The 21056-nt window shown below is 39.8% G+C and overlaps 1 protein-coding gene across 3 annotated transcripts; it reads left to right on the forward strand.

Moving 5' to 3' along the window:
* The first annotated feature begins 4048 nt into the window (after positions 1-4048).
* On the forward strand, positions 4049-18484 carry tatdn2 (TatD DNase domain containing 2). 3 transcript variants are annotated; one of them, XM_061929660.2, is made up of 8 exons: positions 4049-4258; positions 7652-7737; positions 10297-10576; positions 10654-10956; positions 12896-13801; positions 13861-13988; positions 14081-14264; positions 18114-18484. In XM_061929660.2, exons 3-8 carry the CDS (start codon positions 10307-10309, stop codon positions 18252-18254), a joined length of 1932 nt encoding a protein of 643 aa, XP_061785644.2. In that variant the 5' UTR covers positions 4049-4258; positions 7652-7737; positions 10297-10306; the 3' UTR covers positions 18255-18484. The 3 variants fall into 3 exon arrangements, with proteins under 3 accessions (XP_061785644.2, XP_061785654.2, XP_061785659.2); XM_061929670.2 differs by having other exon boundaries at positions 7661-7737; XM_061929675.2 differs by lacking the exon at positions 7652-7737.
* Positions 18485-21056: the final 2572 nt, after the last annotated feature.

A 21056-nucleotide genomic window follows, 5' to 3' on the forward strand; every position in this document is an offset into this window, starting at 1 on the left:
GTGGAGTTTTTTTTATATGTTTTAATATTTTCCTTTTTCTTTTTTTTTTCAGATGACTTTATTATATCCGTGATGGTCTTTTTTTTTCTTTCTTTGTTTAAATCTACCGTAATATTGTCGAGTTCAAAAATAATTAGATTACATGACAAAATGTAACGTTTAGGAAGAAAGATTGGCGCATGTACAGAAGAGAATTGATTTATTGCCATTGTGGTCGAGATAAGAGTTTAAAATGTAATATGAAAACCCAATAAGCCACATTAAAATATGCACACATGGAGGAAAATTATGTCAAGAAACTGTTGTTGCTCAAAAAAAAAAAGTATTATCCATGAAATATAATAACATAATGCAGTGACGTGCGGTCATGGAAAGAAAAAAAATGTAAAAAGAAAAAAAATTAATTAAATTGTTATATGTATCCAGTGATTATACTATAAAGTTATTTTCCATTTAACTTCACCAGTTTTAGATTATTTTTATTCAAAATCGCTGAATTTTCACATTTGCCGTTCAAATACTGAGAAGAGACGGTGCGGTGATCAGCAGCCAGTTGAGGCACGTCACTCAGTGCCTCACCATGGATTGCGGACTCGGCTAACTGCTGGCCTGCTGTGCAGTGAGACCGTATTGCTATATGAATTATATTATACATTTCCATAGTTTAGTCAGCTGAGGTATATAATGTACAGTATATTTTGTCAACAACTGTATGTGTGTAACGTATTTTTTATGCTGAGCAATCATAAAACTGCTGCGAAAACGCACTGTGTGAGGCTCGCAGTAATCCCGCCTCCTGGTGCCGGTTAATGCACCCCCGCCGCAGAATGCACACCCCCCCCCGACGGGAGCACCACACCAACCAAAGCCCACACCCAAACCCTCCACGTGCAAGACCGAATCCACCCAAAAAAAGTCACTTAACAAGAAGCCAAAAAGTGCAAAAACAACAATGCTTGCGTCGGAGGAGCCGTGAACGACTGCAGGGACACAACATTAGGTACACCTGCAGACTGCAGCATGGATTTCATATTTCATTCATTCACAACTCCTCCAACACGAACACCACTGTTCCCGCACTTATAAGTAAAGGTAAGACCATAATAACGTTTTTTTTAATTAAATGTGCTTTCTTGTGTGCTACAGTTTGTATGTGTAAAGTTAAAGTTAAGTTAAAGTACCAATGATTGTCACACGCACACTAGGTGTGGTGAAATGTGTCCTCTGCATTTGACCCATCCCCTTGATCACCCCCTGGGAGGTGAGGGGGGCAGTGGGCAGCAGCGATAATAACAATAATTTTTGGTGATTTAACCCCCAATTCCAAGCCTTGATGCTGAGTGCCAAGCAGGGAAGAATGCTGGTATGAGCTTTTAAACATAACCCCTTAACTGCTGCCAATCAAATGGTGAATAAGATACTCTTTAGGGTTCATATGTTTGTAAATCTGACTGTGATGAAGTCAGTGCCTCACCAGCCATCAACCTCACCGCACGTCACTGACATAATGTACTTGAATGTTGCATGAGTGACCCCCTCCGTCTTTATTTCTTCACCTTACAGGTAAAGGATGCAGCCTCGGTGCCTACAAGACATCTCTTGGACTCCCTAAACTCTGAGAATTTAAATTAAAATGAATCAAAATAGATTTTCTTTGAGGGGGAGGTTATACACTGCAAAAAGTGAAATCTAAGTAAGATGAAATATCTCAAATAAGGGTGATATTTGCTTATTTTCTGTCTGATAAGATAATTATTCTCACTAAGCAGATGTTATGTTAGTTTTACTTGTTTTAAGTGTTTTGGTTCTAAATGATCCCAGTAAGATATTACAGCTTGTTGCTGAGATTTGATGAGCTATATTGAGTAAAACATGCTTGAAACTAGAATATCAACTGTTCATCAACACTCACAAGTATAAAACTACTTTTTTTAAGTAATCATTTCTTACTTCAAGCATGAAAAAAAAAATCCTTGTCATTATGTCAAGATAATGGCACTAGCATTTACTTCATTTAAGAATATTTTTCAACATATTGAGCAAAAAGGTCTCTTTTTTTTCTACCAAGAAAAGTGCACTTGTTATTAGTGAGAATATACTTATTTTAAGGTATTTTTGGGTTCATTGAGGTTAGCTAACTTTACTTGTTTTGGAAAGTCTTGACAAGCCACATTTTCTTGTTCTATTGGCAGATATTTTTGCTTAGTTCAAATAAAATACCCCTCTTTTTTTTTTTTTTTTTCTTGTTTTTGAACACTGACTTTTCGCAGTGTGTGTATTACTTTTTTGGTCACCCAATTGAGAACATGTGGACAATGCTGAGGAAACAAGTCCATGTCAGAAAACCAACAAATTTGGCTGAACTGCAGCAATTTTGTCAAGAGGAGTGGTCAACAATTCAAGCAGAAGCTTGTGGATGGCTACCAAAAGCGCCGTATTGCAGGTAAACTTGCCAAGGGACATGTAAGCAAATATTAACATTGCTGTATGTATACTTTTGACCCAGCACATTTGCTCACATTTTCAGTAGACCCATAATAAATTCATAAAAGAAGCAAACTTCATGAATGTTTTTTGTGACCAACAAGTATGTGCTCCAATCACTCTATCACAAAAAAATAAGAGTTGTAGAAATGATTGGAAACTCAAGACAGCCATGACATGATGTTCTTTACAAGTGTATGTACACTTTTGACCACGACTGTATATTGTTGACATTTGATTTTTGATTTTTATTAAGGATCCCCATTAGCTGGTTGCCACAACAACCCACAGTTCAATACAATTACAAATAAAAGCATATAATTATAACTACACAATACAGAAAAAAATAAAAGCATCAATAAGAAAACAAGCAAACAATTTACAGTCACAGAATAAAAATGACCATATAAATATAACTACACAATATAAAACCAAACAAATCATCAACGAGCAAACTAATTTAAAGACTCAGATAAAATATTACTTTCTTTTTAAAAACCTGTTTACTTTCAATGCCGGTGAGAATTGGAGGCAGGTTATTCCAGAGCGATACAGATCTATAAATAAAAGATTTCCGCAAAGCATTCTTCCTGGGACGAGGGCGTACAAAATGCCCCTCACTGACATTAAAGACATTCTGTACAGTTTATGGAAGTTGTCGTTAATGCTCTTAGTGTCAGTGTTTCTGCTACTTCCGCCTTTGTTCTAAAAGAAAACATATTTATCAGTTCTCATTGTTCTTAGGTAGAGATATCGGCCTGCCGATAAATGCTTTAAAATGTAATATCGGAAATTATCGGTATCGTTTTTTTATTTTTTATTTTATTTTATTAAATCAACATAAAAAACACAAGATACACTTACAATTAGTGCACCAACCCAAAAAACCTCCCTCCCCCATTTACACTCATTCACACAAAAGGGTTGTTTCTTTCTGTTATTAATATTGTGGTTCCTACATTATATATCAATATATATCAATACAGTCTGCAAGGGATACAGTCCGTAAGCACACATGATTGTGCGTGCTGCTGGTCCACTAATAGTACTAACCTTTAACACTTCATTTGACTCATTTTCATTAATTACTAGTTTCTATGTAACTGTTTTTATATTGTTTCACTTTCTTTTTATTCAAGAAAATATTTTTAATTTCTCTCTTTTTTTTTTTTTTCTTTTTTTTTTTTTTAAAGGACCTTATCTTCACCATACCTGGTTGTCCAAATTAGGCATAATAATGTGTTAATTCCACGACTGTATATATCGGTTGATATTGGTATCGGTAATTAAAGAGTTGGACAATATCGGATATCGGCAAAAAGCCATTATCGGACATCCCTATTCTTAGGCCAATTCTTGTACTGTCCAAGGAAAAATGTAATGCAAACACAAGTAAAAAAATAAATAAAATCAAATGCCACAAACTTGTTTTTGCTTATGTGATAAATAATACAGCTCTTCAAAGTGGAAAAACATTGTGTCTACATTCACATGTCATTTAATAATATAGTCGTAGACATGTTTGCATTATAAAAGGGCCCTCGGCACAAAATCTCGCGAGATGAGACCAAGCTGGAATTTGTCGCCCTCTGGCGGTAGCCTCTCTTTAATTTGACTAAAACATCCTCCTGAGTCCAGGCAATGCACTCCAAAAAAATAAATGTATGTTCCGTTCAAAGTTTTTTTTAAACTTTTAGTTTGGTAGCGGCAGCTTCAAGTGAAAAGGCTGCGTGGATATTTCATCAAGACATTTCAACTTCCCCCACAGAAAAAGGTACATGCCTTTGGCATTTTATACGAACACGGACTGTGCGTTAAATGCATGGCCATTTGCTTTTTAATATGACTTTGAGTAAGTTGGTCTCTATTTAATTGTGCCAATTTTCTGTAAAAAGGGAATATTTTGAGTGTCGACGTAAGTAACGTTCGTGGCTAAAGCGAAGCTAGCTTAGTTAGCAGCTAGCTTAGCCGCTAGCCTGCACTAATTGACTTAAGCGCGAAATGCTAACTAGGTAGCTAACATGCTACTCACACATCCCCTTAAACATTCAAATACTTCACTTTTTACGAAGACGAAAGTCACAATAATTGTTTTCCACAAGGTAAGGTAGAGTTGTAAGCCTTTTATGTCGTGTTTTGTAAGGTGGTGCTCCACAAAACTCTGACTATTATTTTTTTCTTTTTTCTTTTTTTTCTTTAAAGAAATACTAATAGTCAAAACAAGTACAAAACAGCGCCAGAAGGTTGTAAAGTCAATAAAGCAACGAAATAAGAATGCAATATATATATATATATATATATATATATATATATATATATATATATATATATATATATATATATATATATATATATATATTAGAGATGCGCGGATAGGCAATTATTTCATCCGCAACCGCATCAGAAAGTCGTCAACCATCCGCAATCCACCCGATCTAACATTTGATCAGAACTGCATCCGCCCGCCATCCGCCCGCACCCGCCCGTTGTTATATATCTAATATAGACGATGCAAGGCATTAGTGAGGTTATAAAGCTTTTGCCTGTTAAAGAAAGGAGACTGATCCAACGCAGCACAGACATTCGCGTGCCACGCTGTCACGACCCAGACGCACACCAGTGCGCAATCATATGGGAGCCGCGCTGAGCGCACCCCCAAGCGCGTCTCGCTGCCGGCGACGGCCGGGTATATGGGCCCGACGCTCCAGCGCCATCCATTTTCAGGGCTAGTTGATTCGGCAGGTGGGTTGTTACACACTCCTTAGCGGGTTCCAACTTCCATGGCCACCGTCCTAGCTGCTGTCTATATCAACCAGGGTGAGCCCCACCCCTTTCGTGAGCGCACTGCGCGCGGAGTGACCCCTGTTACGAGCCCCCGGCCACGGGGGTGGCGGGCAGGTAAGCTGCTTACCTGCTGCCCGTGACGCCGGCCGCGGCGAAGGCGGACGAGGCGGGGTGTCGGTGCGGTGGGCGCGGTGGTGACCCTGGACGTGCGTCGGGCCCTTCTCGCGGATCGCCTCAGCTACGGCTTCCGGTGGGGCCCTCTCGGGGGAAGGGGCCTCGGTCCCGGACCCCGGCGAGGCGTCGGGGGCCTTCTCCGCTCCGTAAAAGTGTCCATCTCTTTTTTTTTTTTTTCTTCTGTTGTGGCATATGCAGCAGGTGCCTGCTCGTTTTTCGTATGTGGGTAACAACATTTAACTATGTATATATTGTAATGTTCCCAGGAACGTAGGCTCATAGACTTATTCGTTTGTCTCGTATTTATTGTAATAAGATGCAATGTAACCACACAACAGCTCCAATGTGCGTCTCCCCTCTTTCCCGGCAAAACTCGAACTAACACTTCCTGTCAACAACGTCACTTCCCTAACTTGCCCGGAAGTCCCGCCCCCCAGCCAAAGCCGTTGGCTAACACCCCGTAGCTAGCCGCTACATCATATTTCCGAATTGGTTTAACTGCCACCCGCCTGAATCTATTTAAAATCTTTTTTTTTTTTTTATTTCAATCGCCCGACCCGACCCGCTGATAAAATCTAATTTTTTTAAATTTCATCCGCACGATTCGCGGATAATCCGCGGACTCCGCGGTTGTGCCCGCAAACCGCGCATCTCTAATATATATATATATATATATATTAGAGATGTCCGATAAGGGCTTTTTTTAACCGATATTCCGATATTGTCCAACTCTTAATTACCGATACCGATATATACAGTCGTGGAATAAACACATTATTATGCCTAATTTTGTTGGGATGCCCCGCTGGATGCATTAAACAATGTAACAAGGTTTTCCAAAATAAATCAACTCAAGTTATGGAAAAAAATGCCAACATGGCACTGCCATATTTATTATTGAAGTCACAAAGTGCTTTTTTTTTTTTTTAACATGCCTCAAAACAATAACAGTGCAATAGTTTTTCATGACATGGTCACTACTGCCTAGTTTCTCTTGTTATATTCTTATTTTACTGTTATATTTTTTATTATCATTGTTGCTTTTTAGTTTTATTCTTATTGTAATATTTTTCTATTCTGTTTCCATTTATACCCCCATTATTTACTTTTTACCTTTTAAATTCGATTCTGTACACTGCTGTTGGAATTTAAATTTTCCTGAGGTAACTCTCCTGAAGGAATCAAAGTACTATCTATCTATCTATCCAAACAGCAGCTTGGAATTTGGGACATGCTCTCCCTGAGTGAGACTATGAGAGGTTGAGGTGGGGGGTAGGGGTTAGCCGGGGGGGGGGTTATATTGTAGCGTCCCGAAAGAATTAGTACTATAAGGGATTCTGGGTATTTGTTCTGTTGTGTTCATGTTGTGTTACGGTGCGGATGTTCTCCCGAAATGTGTTTGTCATTCTTGTTTGGTGTGGGTTCACAGTGTGGCGCATATTTGTAACAGTGTTAAAGTTGTTTATACGGCCACCCTCGGTGTGACCTGTATGGCTGTTGACCAAGTATGTCTTGCTTCAATTCGTAATGAGTAAAGCCGGTAGGTATTATGTGACTGGGATGGGATGCACGTAAAGGAAGTGCCTAAAAGGTTTATTGTCTCTCTCTATACCTCTCCCTACGTCCGTGTACACAGCGGCGTTTAAAAACGTCATACATTTGACTTTTAAAAACCGATACCGATAATAACAAAACCGATACCGATCATTTCTAATATTACATTTTAAAGCATTTATCGGCCGATAATATCGGCAGTCCGATATTATCTGACATGCCTAATATATATACATATATATATATATATATATATATATATATATGTATATGTGTGTGTGTATAGTTATAGGCTCACACAAGTTCCGTAAATAAACCAAATTTGGAGCACAGCATCATAGTTTTCACAGCTTTTTGGTTGTTAGAGGAAGAAAGTGTTTTAAAGTAAATTTCTAATTATTTTTTAAAGGCACAAAAAACAGGTCGGGTGTTGAGAACCTTACATTTATGATTATAAAACTTAGCCAATAGTATAATGAGGTTGCAAAGGTTAAACTCCTTTTCAGGTGGTAAACAGTCTCTGGATGCATGTTATTTTGTCAAAGGAAACGCCTTTAAATGATGTCAACATAACACGTTTGTTGATTAAAAAGATAAATAAATACTTTGTTTACTTGCATGAATTAATACCTATGTGAATGTTCATACTTTACAGTTCAAACAGCTTGAAGAGTTTGTTTGGAACACAGTCCTGGATTAAGGAGGGAGGACCAGCTGGGATAGAACACACGTCACCCTACAGTAAGTCAGGGGTGTCCAAAGTGCGGCTCGCAGCTCCTTTTTGAACACATTCTAAAAGTACTATTTAAAAACAAAAAACAAAAAAAAAACTTAAAAAGTGGAACAAAAGAACAAACAGGTTTGATTCATTGAAACTTTTATTAGTAGATTGCACAGTACAGTACATATTTCGTACAAAAGACCACTAAATGGTAACACCGGAATACGTTTTTCAACTGGTTTAAGTCGGGGTCCACGTTAATCAATTCATAGTAGGTGAAATGAAACGAAAAAAATGTGCAAAGTTGACTCTAATGACACAAAGCTGCCATGCACGCTGTTTTTTTTTCTTTAAAACTGTCATTGCTCAAAAAAATACATCACTAAATCCACTGTGAAATACTTTTGGGGAAAATATTGCACATTTTGTGTGTTTGCCTTTTAAAAAACAGTTTTCTTTGGCAAAAATTGGCATAAAACAAACACACAGACAAAAAAGAAAACTTATAATCAGCGAATGGATCAAAAATTGATCTAGAGATTTAAACATTTAAACAAATTTTAAATGAAATGTAAGACTTATTTTTTAACTCTTTTATGAGTGGGGCCCTTTTGGATCCCCAATAATTATAGTTGGATTTTTTTAACTGTCATTGCACAAAAAATAGTAAAAGAAAAACACTGAAATATTTTTTTGGGAAAACATTGCACATTTTGTGTGTTTGCCATATGAAAAGTTGTATATGGCAAAAAGGGCATAAAACAAACATAAATAATAAAAACTTAGAATCAAAAAATAGATCATAAAATGATCAAGAGATTTAAATGTTAAAAGTAAAAAAAATAAAATGTATGACTATTTTTTTCCCTATTTTATAGAATTGTAGTGGGATTGTCATCGCACAAAAAAATATTTTAAAATCCACATTGAAATATTTTTTTGTGGAAATATTGCACATTTTGTATGTTTCTTATATGAAAAACAAAGTTTTCTTTGGCAAAAATGGCATGAAACAAACAAACAAAAAACACAAAAATAATAGAGATTTAACTGTTGAAAGTAAAAAAATAAAATGTATGACTTATTTTTAACTCTTTTATGAGTGGGGCCCTTTAGGATCCCCAATAATTGTAGTGGGATTTGTTTAACTGTCATTGCACAAAAATAGTTTAAAAAAAACCCAATGAAATGTTTTTTTGGGGAAAACATTGCACATTTTGTGTGTTTGCTATATGAAAAACAAAGTATTATTTGTCAAAAAGGGCATGAAACAAACAAACAAAAAACACATAACTATTAGAGATTTAACTGTTGAAGGCAAACAATAAAATGCATGCCTTAGTTTTCACTCTTGTGAGTGGGGCCCTTTTGGATCCCCAATAAATTGTTGTGGATTTTTTTAAACTGTCATTGCCCAAAATGATTGTTAAAAAAAATCCACCTTGAAATATATTTTGGGGAGAATAATGCACATTTTGTGTATTTGCCATATGAAAAACAGTTTTCTTTGGGGAAAAAGGGCAAAAAACAAACAAAAAACACATACATAATAAAAACGAATAGATCAGAAATTGATCCAGAGATGTAAGTGTTGAAAGTAAAAAAAATAAAATGTTGACTTATTTTTTACTATTTTATGGAATTGTAGTGTGATTTTTTTTTTTTTAAACTGTCAAATACTTTAAAAATCCACTTTGAAATATTTTTTGGGGGAAATATTGCACTTTTTGTATATATGCGATATAAAAAAACAATGTTTTCTTTGACAAAAAGCGCATAAATCAAACAAACAAAAAACATGAAAAAATGATCAAAACTTATAATCGATGAAATTGATCTAGAGATTTAAGTGTTGAAAGCAAAAAAAATGTATGGCTTATTTTTAACTCCGTTATGAGTGGGGCCCTTTTGGATCCCCAATAAGTGTAGTGGATTTTTTTTTAACTGTCATTGCACAAAATAATTGTGAAAAAATCCACTTTGAAATATTTTTTTGGGGAAAATAATGCACTTTTTGTGTATTTGCCATATGAAAAACAACATTTTCTTTGGCAAAAAGGGCATAAAACAAACCAAAAACACAAATAATAAAAACTTATAATCAACAAATAGATCAGAAATTGATCTAAAGATTTAAATGTTGAAACTAAAAAAATTGTTGAATTGTTGTGGGATTTTTTTTAAACTGTCATTGCACAAAAATACTTTAAAAAAATTCCACTTTAAAATATTTATTGTGGAAAATATTGCACATTTTGTATTTTTGCGATATAAAAACAATATTTTCTCCCTCCCCGATCTAGAGATTTAAGATTTGAGGGGAAACATTTTTTATATTATTTATTTTCATCCGGTCTCAGTAGATTAAAACCTGAGGGGAGCCCTAAAGGTAAAAAAAAATCTATAGATTGTATTGGTTTTGAAAATCTAAAATATCAAAATGGCCCCTGTATGCTTTGATTTTTCAGTGTGCGGCCCTCAGTGGAAAAAGTTTGGACACCCTTGCCCTAAATGGATTACAAAGTGGATTTATGGATCCTATGATTGATTTGAATCATGTCTTTTCTGGCCATGTCTAGGTTCCATGACATGGAGAGCAGCAGGAAGAAGGTGACTTTTAGATGGCGTCGAAGGGCTTCCTCGCCAACCCCATCTTCTTCTCACTCTTCCATGCCCTCGGCGGGAAAAAGGCTACCCGAAGAAGCTTTGGCCCTCAGTGACACGCCAGGATCGGTGGGCTTCGCTGAGCTCAGTCTGGACACTCCCAAGAGAAAAGCGGAGGTGATCTGTGATGCCGTCCCCTCTCACAGCAAAGTGGAGCTGAGGAAGCGCTCCAGGATGACCTTTGAGTCACTCAAGGTGAATCCGTTCAATACCTCCTGCCACATTTTTATTGCAGAACTGTGAGTTAGCCTGGTCATCTTGTCATCTCCCAGGACTCTACAGAAAGCCACACATCCTTGGACGTGAAAAAGAAGGTGGGGACAGCGGAGGACGTGATGAAGGCTATTTACAAGAGGGCTTTGACGGCAGCCTTGGGATCAACACACACTCCTACCAAAAGTGCCAATATTGACCGCCTGTCTTCGACACCGGTGAAGACTGAAGCATGCAGTCCGACCACGCTTGAAAACAAGTTTGAGGACTCTCAGGACAATCCAGATGAGCTGTCCCCTTGTCGGCTCGTTACGGTTTCAGACGGCCTAAAACAGGACACAAAGACACCAGCAGGCATATCGGTAAGTTCCAACTATTTCCTCTCTTATCGACTGCTCAGGGTCATGGTGAGCTGGAGCCTATCCCAGCTGACTTTGGGAAACCAACAATTTACACAAACATTCACAATTAAGACATACTTGCCAACCCTCCCGATTTTCCCAGGAGACTCCCGAATTTCAGTGCCCCTCCCGAAAATCTCCCGGGGCACCCATTCTCCCGAATTTTGCCCGATTTCCACCCGGACGACAATATTGGGGGCGTGCCTTAAAGGCACTGCCTTTAGCGTCCTCTACAACCTGTTTTCTCTATACAAACAGCGTGCCGGCCCAGTCACATAATATATGCGGCTTTTACACACACACAAGCGAATGCAATTCATACTTGATCAACAGCCATACAGGTCACACTGAGGGTGGTCGTATAAACAACTTTAACACTGTTACAAATATGCGCCACACTGTGAACCCACACCAAACAAGAATGACAAACACATTTCGGGAGAACATCCGCACCGTAACACAACATAAACACAGCAGAACAAATACCCAGAATCCCTTGCAGCACTAACTCTTCCGGGACACTACAATATACTCCCCCCCCCCCATCTACCGAATTCGGAGGTCTCAAGGTTGGCAAGAATGATTAAGAGTCTCCTAAATATGTTAACTGAGTACTAGGGATGTATACGTTATACTGTAATAATAAAACCATGTAAAATTCCTTACAGTTAGTGTTACCGTTTCTAATTTTGATCATCGTAAAACTGTGATTATCACATTTTGAAAACCTCATAATGCTCATTTCCTGGAGAAGCAGCTAGCGCGCTAATCGCTAGCTAGCTTAAATGCTATCACGGATACAAGTCTTTCCCCATAAAAAAGAACACCCGTGTTTTGCCTTTAATATTAAACACTCTAAAGCAGGGTTGCCCAATGTTTTGGTCTCCAAGGGCCAAAGTGAAAATGTGCCAGTAGTCCAAGGGCCATTTTTTTTTACTATGCAACAGATAATTCTGGTCAAATTCCACATTGTAAAAGCTAGCGATGTAACGATATCAAAATCTCACAGTACAATATTATAAAGTTATTAAGACCACAGTACGATATTATTGTGATGTTTGTCCCAAAAAAGTAAAAGACTTAATAATTTTAAATAAACACACTTACTGTAATTGAATTCTAAAACATAAAGCTCAAATGATCTAATCATATTTGTAACTTAAAAACAAGTATGTTTAAGTGCAAAGAATTGTGTGGGAACATCCACTGTCTTTCAACTTTTACTTTTCAAACAAGAGTGGACATTTTTTTTATCAATTTCTAAATACAGTTTCTCAGAAAAGTAAATTGATTGATTGAAACTTTTATTAGTAGATTGCACAGTACAGTACATATTCCGTACAATTGACCACTAAATGGCAACACCCGAATACGTTTTTCAACTTGTTTAAGTCAATTCATGATAAAAACTCACATTTAAAGTTTTAATATTATCAATATGGCGTTGGCTTCATCTTTTCCGGGTGATGGTAGCTTATCAAGTAGTTTGGTGTGTAGCAGTTGCTTTCCCTCGTCACGGCGCACCTTGACCCAGTGTGTTTTGGCTTTGAACACTGGAGACGAAGGTGCTTTGTTACCCCCCCCCCACAGAGGTTATGTTTTTACCAGGGTTTGTTTAACAACATAACTTAAAAAGTTATGAACGTATCTTGAAAAAAACAATTCCTCTATCTACTAAGAAGTGGAATACGCTACACTTCCTGCTTTCTCTTACGCCCCACGCCCCCACATTGCAAATTCTGGGGAGATGTAGTTTATTTTTAGACCAGAAAACTACACACAAAGTTTTCGTTTGATACCATCCTGGCATTGTGGAGAAGGTTTTGAAACTGTAATACTGCAGTCTACAAAATCTTCACATCCTTCATGATGTTTGAGTGGTGTTCTTGTGGTGTTTCAGAGTGCTGAACTCAAAGAAGAGCCCAACACAACACAGCAAAGCATCTCTCATGATGGCCAAGACGATGTATCGGCTGAACCCCAAGCTGAGGACTGGAGCGATACGTCCCTTCGTTCGCTCGAGGACATCCCAGATTATTTGTCTTGCTGTGTGAGTCCTGCGAACGACTCCTCCAACGGCTGGCAACACCTCAGTCCGCCATTAAATTACTGCTCCGGACCTTCAACTTCCACTCTGGACATGCGGGACCTATTCCACACTCCGCAGAGGACTGTGTTGGTCTCCGGCAAGCAGCAAAAAAGCACGAGTCCTTCAGCCGCCGGAGTGGACGGCAAGACCGCACGCTCCCCCAGTGTTATTGATTTGGCAGACCCCTTCGCTCTGCCTCAACGCTCAAACAGTGGAGGAAGAAATGCACGGAGGCAATCCTACGCCGGCTCTTCCATCCATTCCACCCCTTTGTCAGTTCTCCATGGCAGCAACCTTAAGAGAAGACTGTCCTTGAGGGAACCTGAACCCACTCGGACGCGCTACCCCTACGGTGCATATGGCTTCATAGACACCCACTGCCACCTTGACATGCTCTACGCAAAGCTGCGCTTCAGAGGATCCTTCGGCAGTTTCCAAAGTAAATACCGCAGCAGCTTTCCCGCCGAGTTTCACGGCTGCATCGCGGACTTCTGCAACCCTCGGATCATGGCGCAGGACGCCCTGTGGGAAGGTTTACTGGCGGAAGACAAGGTCTGGGGGGCGTTTGGGTGCCACCCGCACTTTGCCGAGGAGTACTGCGACGCCCATGAACGCAGCATACTGAAAGCCATGGGGCACCCGAAAGCGGTGGCGTTTGGCGAGATGGGTTTAGACTACTCCCACAAAAACAACGCGTGTTACGATGTACAGAAAAAGGTGAGAACGAGCATTCTTTGTTAGGTAATGTGGACTAATGGTGTCCTCGTGGTGTGAAGGTGTTCGGGCTTCAGCTGCAGTGGGCTGTGGCCATGCAGAAGCCCATTGTCATCCACTGTCGCGACGCAGATGACGACCTGATGGTCATCATGAAGAAGTACGTGCCCAGGGATTACAAAATTCACAGGTGTGTATTTTCTACAGATGTCCCTTTTGACTTACGATACACAATTGTCTCAATACTTTTTTTTGTCTTTATTGATTTATTTGGGATTCTAGGCACTGTTTCACCAACAGCTACCCGGTGATTGAGCCCTTCTTGGAGGAGTTCCCCAACCTGTATGTGGGCTTCACAGCCTTGATCACATATCCCAGCGCCTTCCTGGCTCGAGATGCTGCCTGCAAGGTGCCTCTCAACCGCATTGTGCTGGAGACCGACGCTCCATATTTCCTGCCGAGGACGGTACGTTCAAATTGAGACCGTAAAAAAGCTGTCTCACTCAAAAATGTGTAATTAATCCTGAAACTGAAACACATTTTTAGCTCCTCGGCAGACGTAGCAAAACCCATCAGAGTAGTGAAGTGAATTATCTTTATATAGCGCTTTTCTCTAGTGACTCAAAGCGCTTTTACATAGTGAAACCCGATATCTAAGTTACAAACCCTGTTTCCATATGAGTTGGGAAATTGTGTTAGATGTAAATATAAACAGAATACAATGATTTGCAAATCCTTTTTAACCCATATTCAATTGAATGCATGACAAAGACAAGATATTTGATGTTCAAACTCATAAACTTTAATTTTTTTTTGCAAATAATAAATAACTTAGAATTTCATGACTGCAACACGTGCCAAAGTAGTTGGGAAAGGGCATGTTCTCCACTGTGTTCCATCACCTTTTCTTTTAACAACACTCAGTAAACGTTTGGGAACTGAGGAGACACATTTTTTAAGCTTCTCAGGTATAATTCTTTCCCATTCTTGCTTGATGTACAGCTTAAGTTGTTCAACAGTCCGGGGGTCTCCGTTGTGCTATTTTAGGCTTCATAATGCGCTACACATTTTCAATGGGAGACAGGTCTGGACTACAGGCAGGCCAGTCTAGTACCAGCACTCTTTTACTATGAAGCCACATTGATGTAACATGTGGCTTGGCATTGTCTTGCTGAAATAAGCAGGGGCGTCCATGGTAACGTTGCTTGGATGGCAACATATGTTGCTCCAAAACCTGTATGTACCTTTCAGCATTAATGGCGCCTTCACAGTTTTGTAAGTTACCCATGTCTTGGGCACTAATACACCCCCATACCATCACAGATGCTGGCTTTTCAACTTTGCGCCTATAACAATCCGGATGGTTCTTTTCCTCTTTGGTCCGGAGGACACAATGTTCACAATTTCCAAAAACAATTTGAAATGTGGACTCGTCAGACCACAGAAAACTTTTCCACTTTGTATCAGTCCATCTTAGATGAGCTCAGGCCCAGCGAAGCCGACGGTGTTTCTGGGTGTTGTTGATAAACGGTTTTCGCTTTGCATAGGAGAGTTTTAACTTGCACTTACAGATGTAGCGACCAACTGTAGTTACTGACAGTGGGTTTCTGAAGTGTTCCTGAGCCCATGTGGTGATATCCTTTACACACTGATGTCGCTTGTTGATGCAGTACAGCCTGAGGGATCGAAGGTCACGGGCTTAGCTGCTTACGTGCAGTGATTTCTCCAGATTCTCTGAACCCTTTGATGATATTACGGACCGTAGATGGTGAAATCCCAAAATTCCTTGCAGTAGCTGGTTGAGAAAGTTTTTTCTTAAACTGTTCAACAATTTGCTCACGCATTTGTTGACAAAGTGGTGACCCTTGCCCCATCCTTGTTTGTGAATGACTGAGCATTTTATGGAATCTACTTTTATACCCAATCATGGCACCCACCTGTTCCCAATTAGCCTGCACACCTGTGGGATGTTCCAAATAAGTGTTTGATGAGCATTCCTCAACTTTATCAGTATTTATTGCCACCTTTCCCAACTTCTTTGTCACGTGTTGCTGGCATCAAATTCTAAAGTTAATGATTATTTGCGGAAAAAAAAAAGTTTATCAGTTTGAACATCAAATATGTTGTCTTTGTAGCATATTCAATTGAATATGGGTTGAAAATGATTTGCAAATCATTGTATTCTGTTTATATTTACATCTAACACAATTTCCCAACTCAAACGAAACGGGGTTTGTACATTTAAAGCAGTGTGGGTGGCACTGGGAGCAGGTGGGTAAAGTGTCTTGCCCAAGGACACAACGGCATTGACTAGGATGGCGGAAGCGGGGATTGAACCTGGAACCCTCAAGTTGCTGGCACGGCCACTCTACCAACCGAGCTATACCGCCGAGTAGCTTTGATTCCTTTTTCTGCTCACACGTTTTTTTGGGCTCATTCATAACTGACCCATTGTTGCTGTTTTGAATAACAAACTAAGGGATTTAAGAATTATAAAGTTGTGTTTAAATAAGCATTGATGTCACACTTGTATCACTTACTTGGTGTCTCCCCGTACATTCATGTATTTGTTGCCGCCCGCCAATAATAAATCTGGTAGTACAGTCGTTCATCGTTAAATTGCATGTTGAAGTATGCGGCATCACTCTATTGCAGATTTTTTTTTTATAAGCATGTTCATATAATACTCATATGTATATTTTGCCGAAATCAAGACTTTCAAGCATAAAAAAGGCTAAATGACCTAAAAATGTAAATACTACAGCAGTATTGGCCACCAAATGAGACTTAACCAATCAGAGTGCACTGTTCAGTTTCGCTGCCTTTTATTGGCTCAGCCTCAGGCAGACTTAATAAATTGAATTAAACAATGTGGGTGTTCTTTCATGTATTTTATTATTATACTATAGCTTTGAAAATATTTGATCTATATTTAATTTCTACTTTGTAGAAATTCATATACTGTGGTCAGGCCTGGAACCAGTTAACAGCGATAATGGGATTATTCTATTATTATTGTTCGCCCTGGCTCACAAAAACATAACGGCACGGTCTGTGAAAGCAGTTGGTCGTACAGTAGGTGTCAGTATTGCTCATAACACACCTTGTACACAACTGATCTGCCAGAGAATAAGAGGATGTAGCAAAAGGGATCGGTGTTGCCAATTTAGCCATTTTGTGTCTATTGTGAGAGAGGCAAACTTTGGCTTGTTTATTATTTGCAGCTATCTTTTTAGCAAATGCCCAATCACACTGTACAAAGGAATGGGATGTCACAAATCCAAAACCCACCTCACGCATGGTGCGAACAACAATAACAGAAATACGTACATACTCGTTCCTGACTTGCTGAACTATATTTAGCAAGTAATCAGACCTCTCTAAATGCTCTTTCTTTAAAAGACGACAAGCAAAAAATATTGCGACCTTTTTTAGTCTTATGGGACTCTTTTGGAGACTGACATAGGCGAACATATTGCTCTTCTCATCAAGCAGCAAGTCCTGATGTGGGCCCCCACCCCCATTTAAAAGCATCAAAAATTTCATTTAACATGAAAAAACAACACATTTCTGAACACATTTGGGTTTTTTTCATCTCTTTTTACAGAATGGTAACTAGGGGTGTAACTTTTTATCGATATATCGATTTATATTCTTAAAGAGTAGGAAGAAGCAGAGCTTATTTAATTATACCCCTTTTCATATTAAAGCAGTTGTATCCCATTTATTTGTTCTTTAACAGTACAGTGAACAACAAATAAATATACTATAAGTAAGTAAACTAATATTTAATACATTAATAATCATATTTATTTTATTAAAAAGGTTCAAGATGTTTATCATAATTCTTCTTCTTTGTACTTTGTGAACACTTATAGTTTATAGTCTCTTTAACTGAATCATATTAGTGCTTTGTTTGATTTCTTTGCTTAATCCATTCCATAATTTGATTCCACATACTGATATGCTAAAGGTCTTAATTGTTATACAATAGTTTTAATAAGATGTTCCTTTAAGGTTATATTTCTCTTTTGTTGGGAATAATTGTTGTACATTCTTAATAGCAGGTTATAGTTTGCATTGTAGATCATTTTAGCTGTTTGTAAATGCACCCAGTTATTGACTTTTAATATTTTTGATTCAGTAAGTAAAGGGTTTGTTTGTGCTCTATATCCAACATATGTATTATTGTAATTGATCTTTAGTGAATGAAGCGGACATTTGTAGTTATTTTCCCATATTTGTACACACTAACTCAGATTTGGTAACACTAGTTACATACAGTTAAATTCTCACATCGCTCTCATTTTGACAGGTGAGGAAAGACCTCTGCAAGTTTGCACATCCAGGAATGGGCATCCATACCCTGCAAGAGCTGAGCCTCCTGAGGGGGGATGACATGCCCACAGTCCTCGCCACCATCCGAAACAACACCACCCAACTTTACGGCATCTGAGCGTGAGAGTTGATGGAGTCTAAGCTCACAAATATCTTAAGCAGCTCTTAGTTTTACATTTATAGATAGGTGGACTTAAGGTATCACTGTCTATAAGCTGCTAATGTTCTTTTGTTTTAGTTGCTTCTAAAATGTTTTATGTTGCCTTCTTCATTATTCAAGCACTGTATGGGTCAACAGCGTGCCAAACATTAAAAGTTGAAAGTTGAAAGGTGTTTCTTTCAGCGACGCACAGGAAAAGCTGGAGTACATGAATTTGTCCATCCATCCATCTTCTTCCGCTTATCCGAGGTTGGGTCGCAGGGGCAGCAGCCTAAGCAGGGAAGTCCAGACTTCCCTCTCCCCAGCCACTTCGTCCAGATCCTCCCGGGGGATCCCGAGGCGTTCACAGGCCAGCCAGGAGACATAGTCTTCCCAACGTGTCCTGGGTCTTCCCCGTGGCCTCCTACCGGTCGGACGTGCCCTAAACACCTCCCTAGGGAGGCGTTCGGGTGGCATCCTGACCAGATGCCCGAACCACCTCATCTGGCTCCTCTCGATATGGAGGAGCAGCGGCTTTACTTTGAGCTCCCCCCGGATGGCAGAGCTTCTCACCCTATCTCTCAGGGAGAGCCCCACCACCCGGCGGAGGAAACTCATTTGGGTCGCTTGTACCCGTGATCTTGTCCTTTCGGTCATAACCCAAAGCTCATGACCATAGGTGAGGATGGGAACGTAGATCGACCGGTAAATTGAGAGCTTTGCCTTCCGGCTCAGCTCCTTCTTCACCACAACGGATCGATACAGCGTCCGCATTACTGAAGACGCCGCACCGATCCGCCTGTCGATCTCACGATCCACTCTTCCCTCACTCGTGAACAAGACTCCGAGGTACTTGAACTCCTCCACTTGGGGCAGGGTCTCCTCCCCAAACCGGAGATGGCACTCCACCCTTTTCCGGGCGAGAACCATGGACTCGGACTTGGAGGTGCCGATTCCCATTCCAGTCACTTCACACTCAGCTGCGAACCGATCCAGTGAGAGCTGAAGATCCTGGCCAGATGAAGCCATCAGGACCACATCATCTGCAAAAAGCAGAGACCTAATCCTGCAGCCACCAAACCAGATACCCTCAACGCCTTGACTGCGCCTAGAAATTCTGTCCACAAAAGTTATGAACAAAATCAGTGACAAAGGGCAGCCTGAATTTGTGGAATGTACTAACTTATAGAAAGTGGCAAGGCATTTACTACTTGGATGTATCCATCCATCCATCCATTTTCTACCGCTTATTCCCTTCGGGGTCGCGGGGGGCGCTGGAGCCTATCTCAGCTACAATCGGGCGGAAGGCGGTGTACACCCTGGACAAGTTGTCACCTCATTGCAGGGCCAACACAGACAGACAGACAGACAGACAACATTCACACTCACATCCACACACTAGGGCCAATTTAGTGTTGCCAATCAACCTATCCCCAGGTGAATGTCTTTGGAGGTGGGAGGAAGCCGGAGTACCCGGAAGGAACCCACGCAGTCACGGGGAAAACATGCAAACTCCATACAGAAAGATCCCGAGGCCGGGATTGAACTCACGACTACTCAGGACCTTACTTGGATGTAATGTTCATTTATAGTGCTCTTAGGTAAAGTTTGTGAAAAACATGTTGCCAGGTCATTAGGTGTGTACCTTTGCAGCATGTATGTTCCTGGGAGGTGGTACAAATATGTTTATTGAAGGCCTTTCTTCCCTGCTCAGTCTGAACTACGTCCGTCTAGTGCAGTGTTTTTCAACCTTTTTGGAGCCAAGGCACATTTTTTGCGTTGAAAAAATCCAGAGGTCCACCACCAGCAGAAATCATTAAAAAACGAAACTAAGTTGACAGTAAAAAGTTGTTGTCGCAGTTGTTGGATATGACTTTAAATCATGACTCAAAGTGGGTGTACTGTCACGACCTGTCACGTCACACCCTGACTTATTTTAAATTTAATTTAAAAAAAGTTTTCCTGTGTGTAGTGTTTTAGTTCTTGTCTTGCGCTCCTATTTTGGTGTCTTTTTCTCTTTTTTTGTTATTTTCCTGTAGCGATATTTCCCTTCATCTACTTTGTTTTAGCAATCAAGAATCCATCCATCCATCCATTTTCTACCGCTTATTCCCTTCGGGGTCGCGGGGGGCGCTGGAGCCCATCTCAGCTACAATCGGGCGGAAGGCTGGACAAGTCGCCACCTCATCGCAGGCAATCAAGAATATTTCAGGTTTTTTTTATCCTTCTTTGTGGGGACATTTTTGATTGTCATGTCATGTTCGGATGTACATTGTGGACGCCGTCTTTGCTCCACAGTAAGTCTTTGCTGTCGTCCAGCATTCTATTTTTGTTTACTTCGTCGCCAGTTCAGTTTTAGTTTCGTTCTGCATAGCCTTCCCTAAGCTTCAATGCTTTTTCTTAGGGGCACTCACCCTTTTGTTTATTTTTGGTTTAAGCATTAGACACCTTTTTACCTGCACGCTGCCTCCCGCTGTTTCCGACATCTACAAAGCAATTAGCTATCGGCTGCCACCTACTGATATGGAAGAGTATTACACGGTTACCCTGCCGAGCTCTAGACTGCACCGACACTCAACAACAACACATCATTTGCAGACTATAATTACTGGTTTGCAAAAAATATTGATGAAATTAGATCATCTCAGTGGTTGAAAAACACTGGTCTAGCAGAGGTGATGTTTTGCAGGGTTTTTTTTTCCCCCAACTACATTAACTTTGACTTGTTTTGTTTACTTGAAGCATCACACGCTAAATGTTGATCATCCACTGCACATAAAA

Source organism: Nerophis lumbriciformis, linkage group LG03, assembly GCF_033978685.3.
Source record: "Nerophis lumbriciformis linkage group LG03, RoL_Nlum_v2.1, whole genome shotgun sequence".
Lineage (NCBI taxonomy): Eukaryota > Metazoa > Chordata > Actinopteri > Syngnathiformes > Syngnathidae > Nerophis > Nerophis lumbriciformis.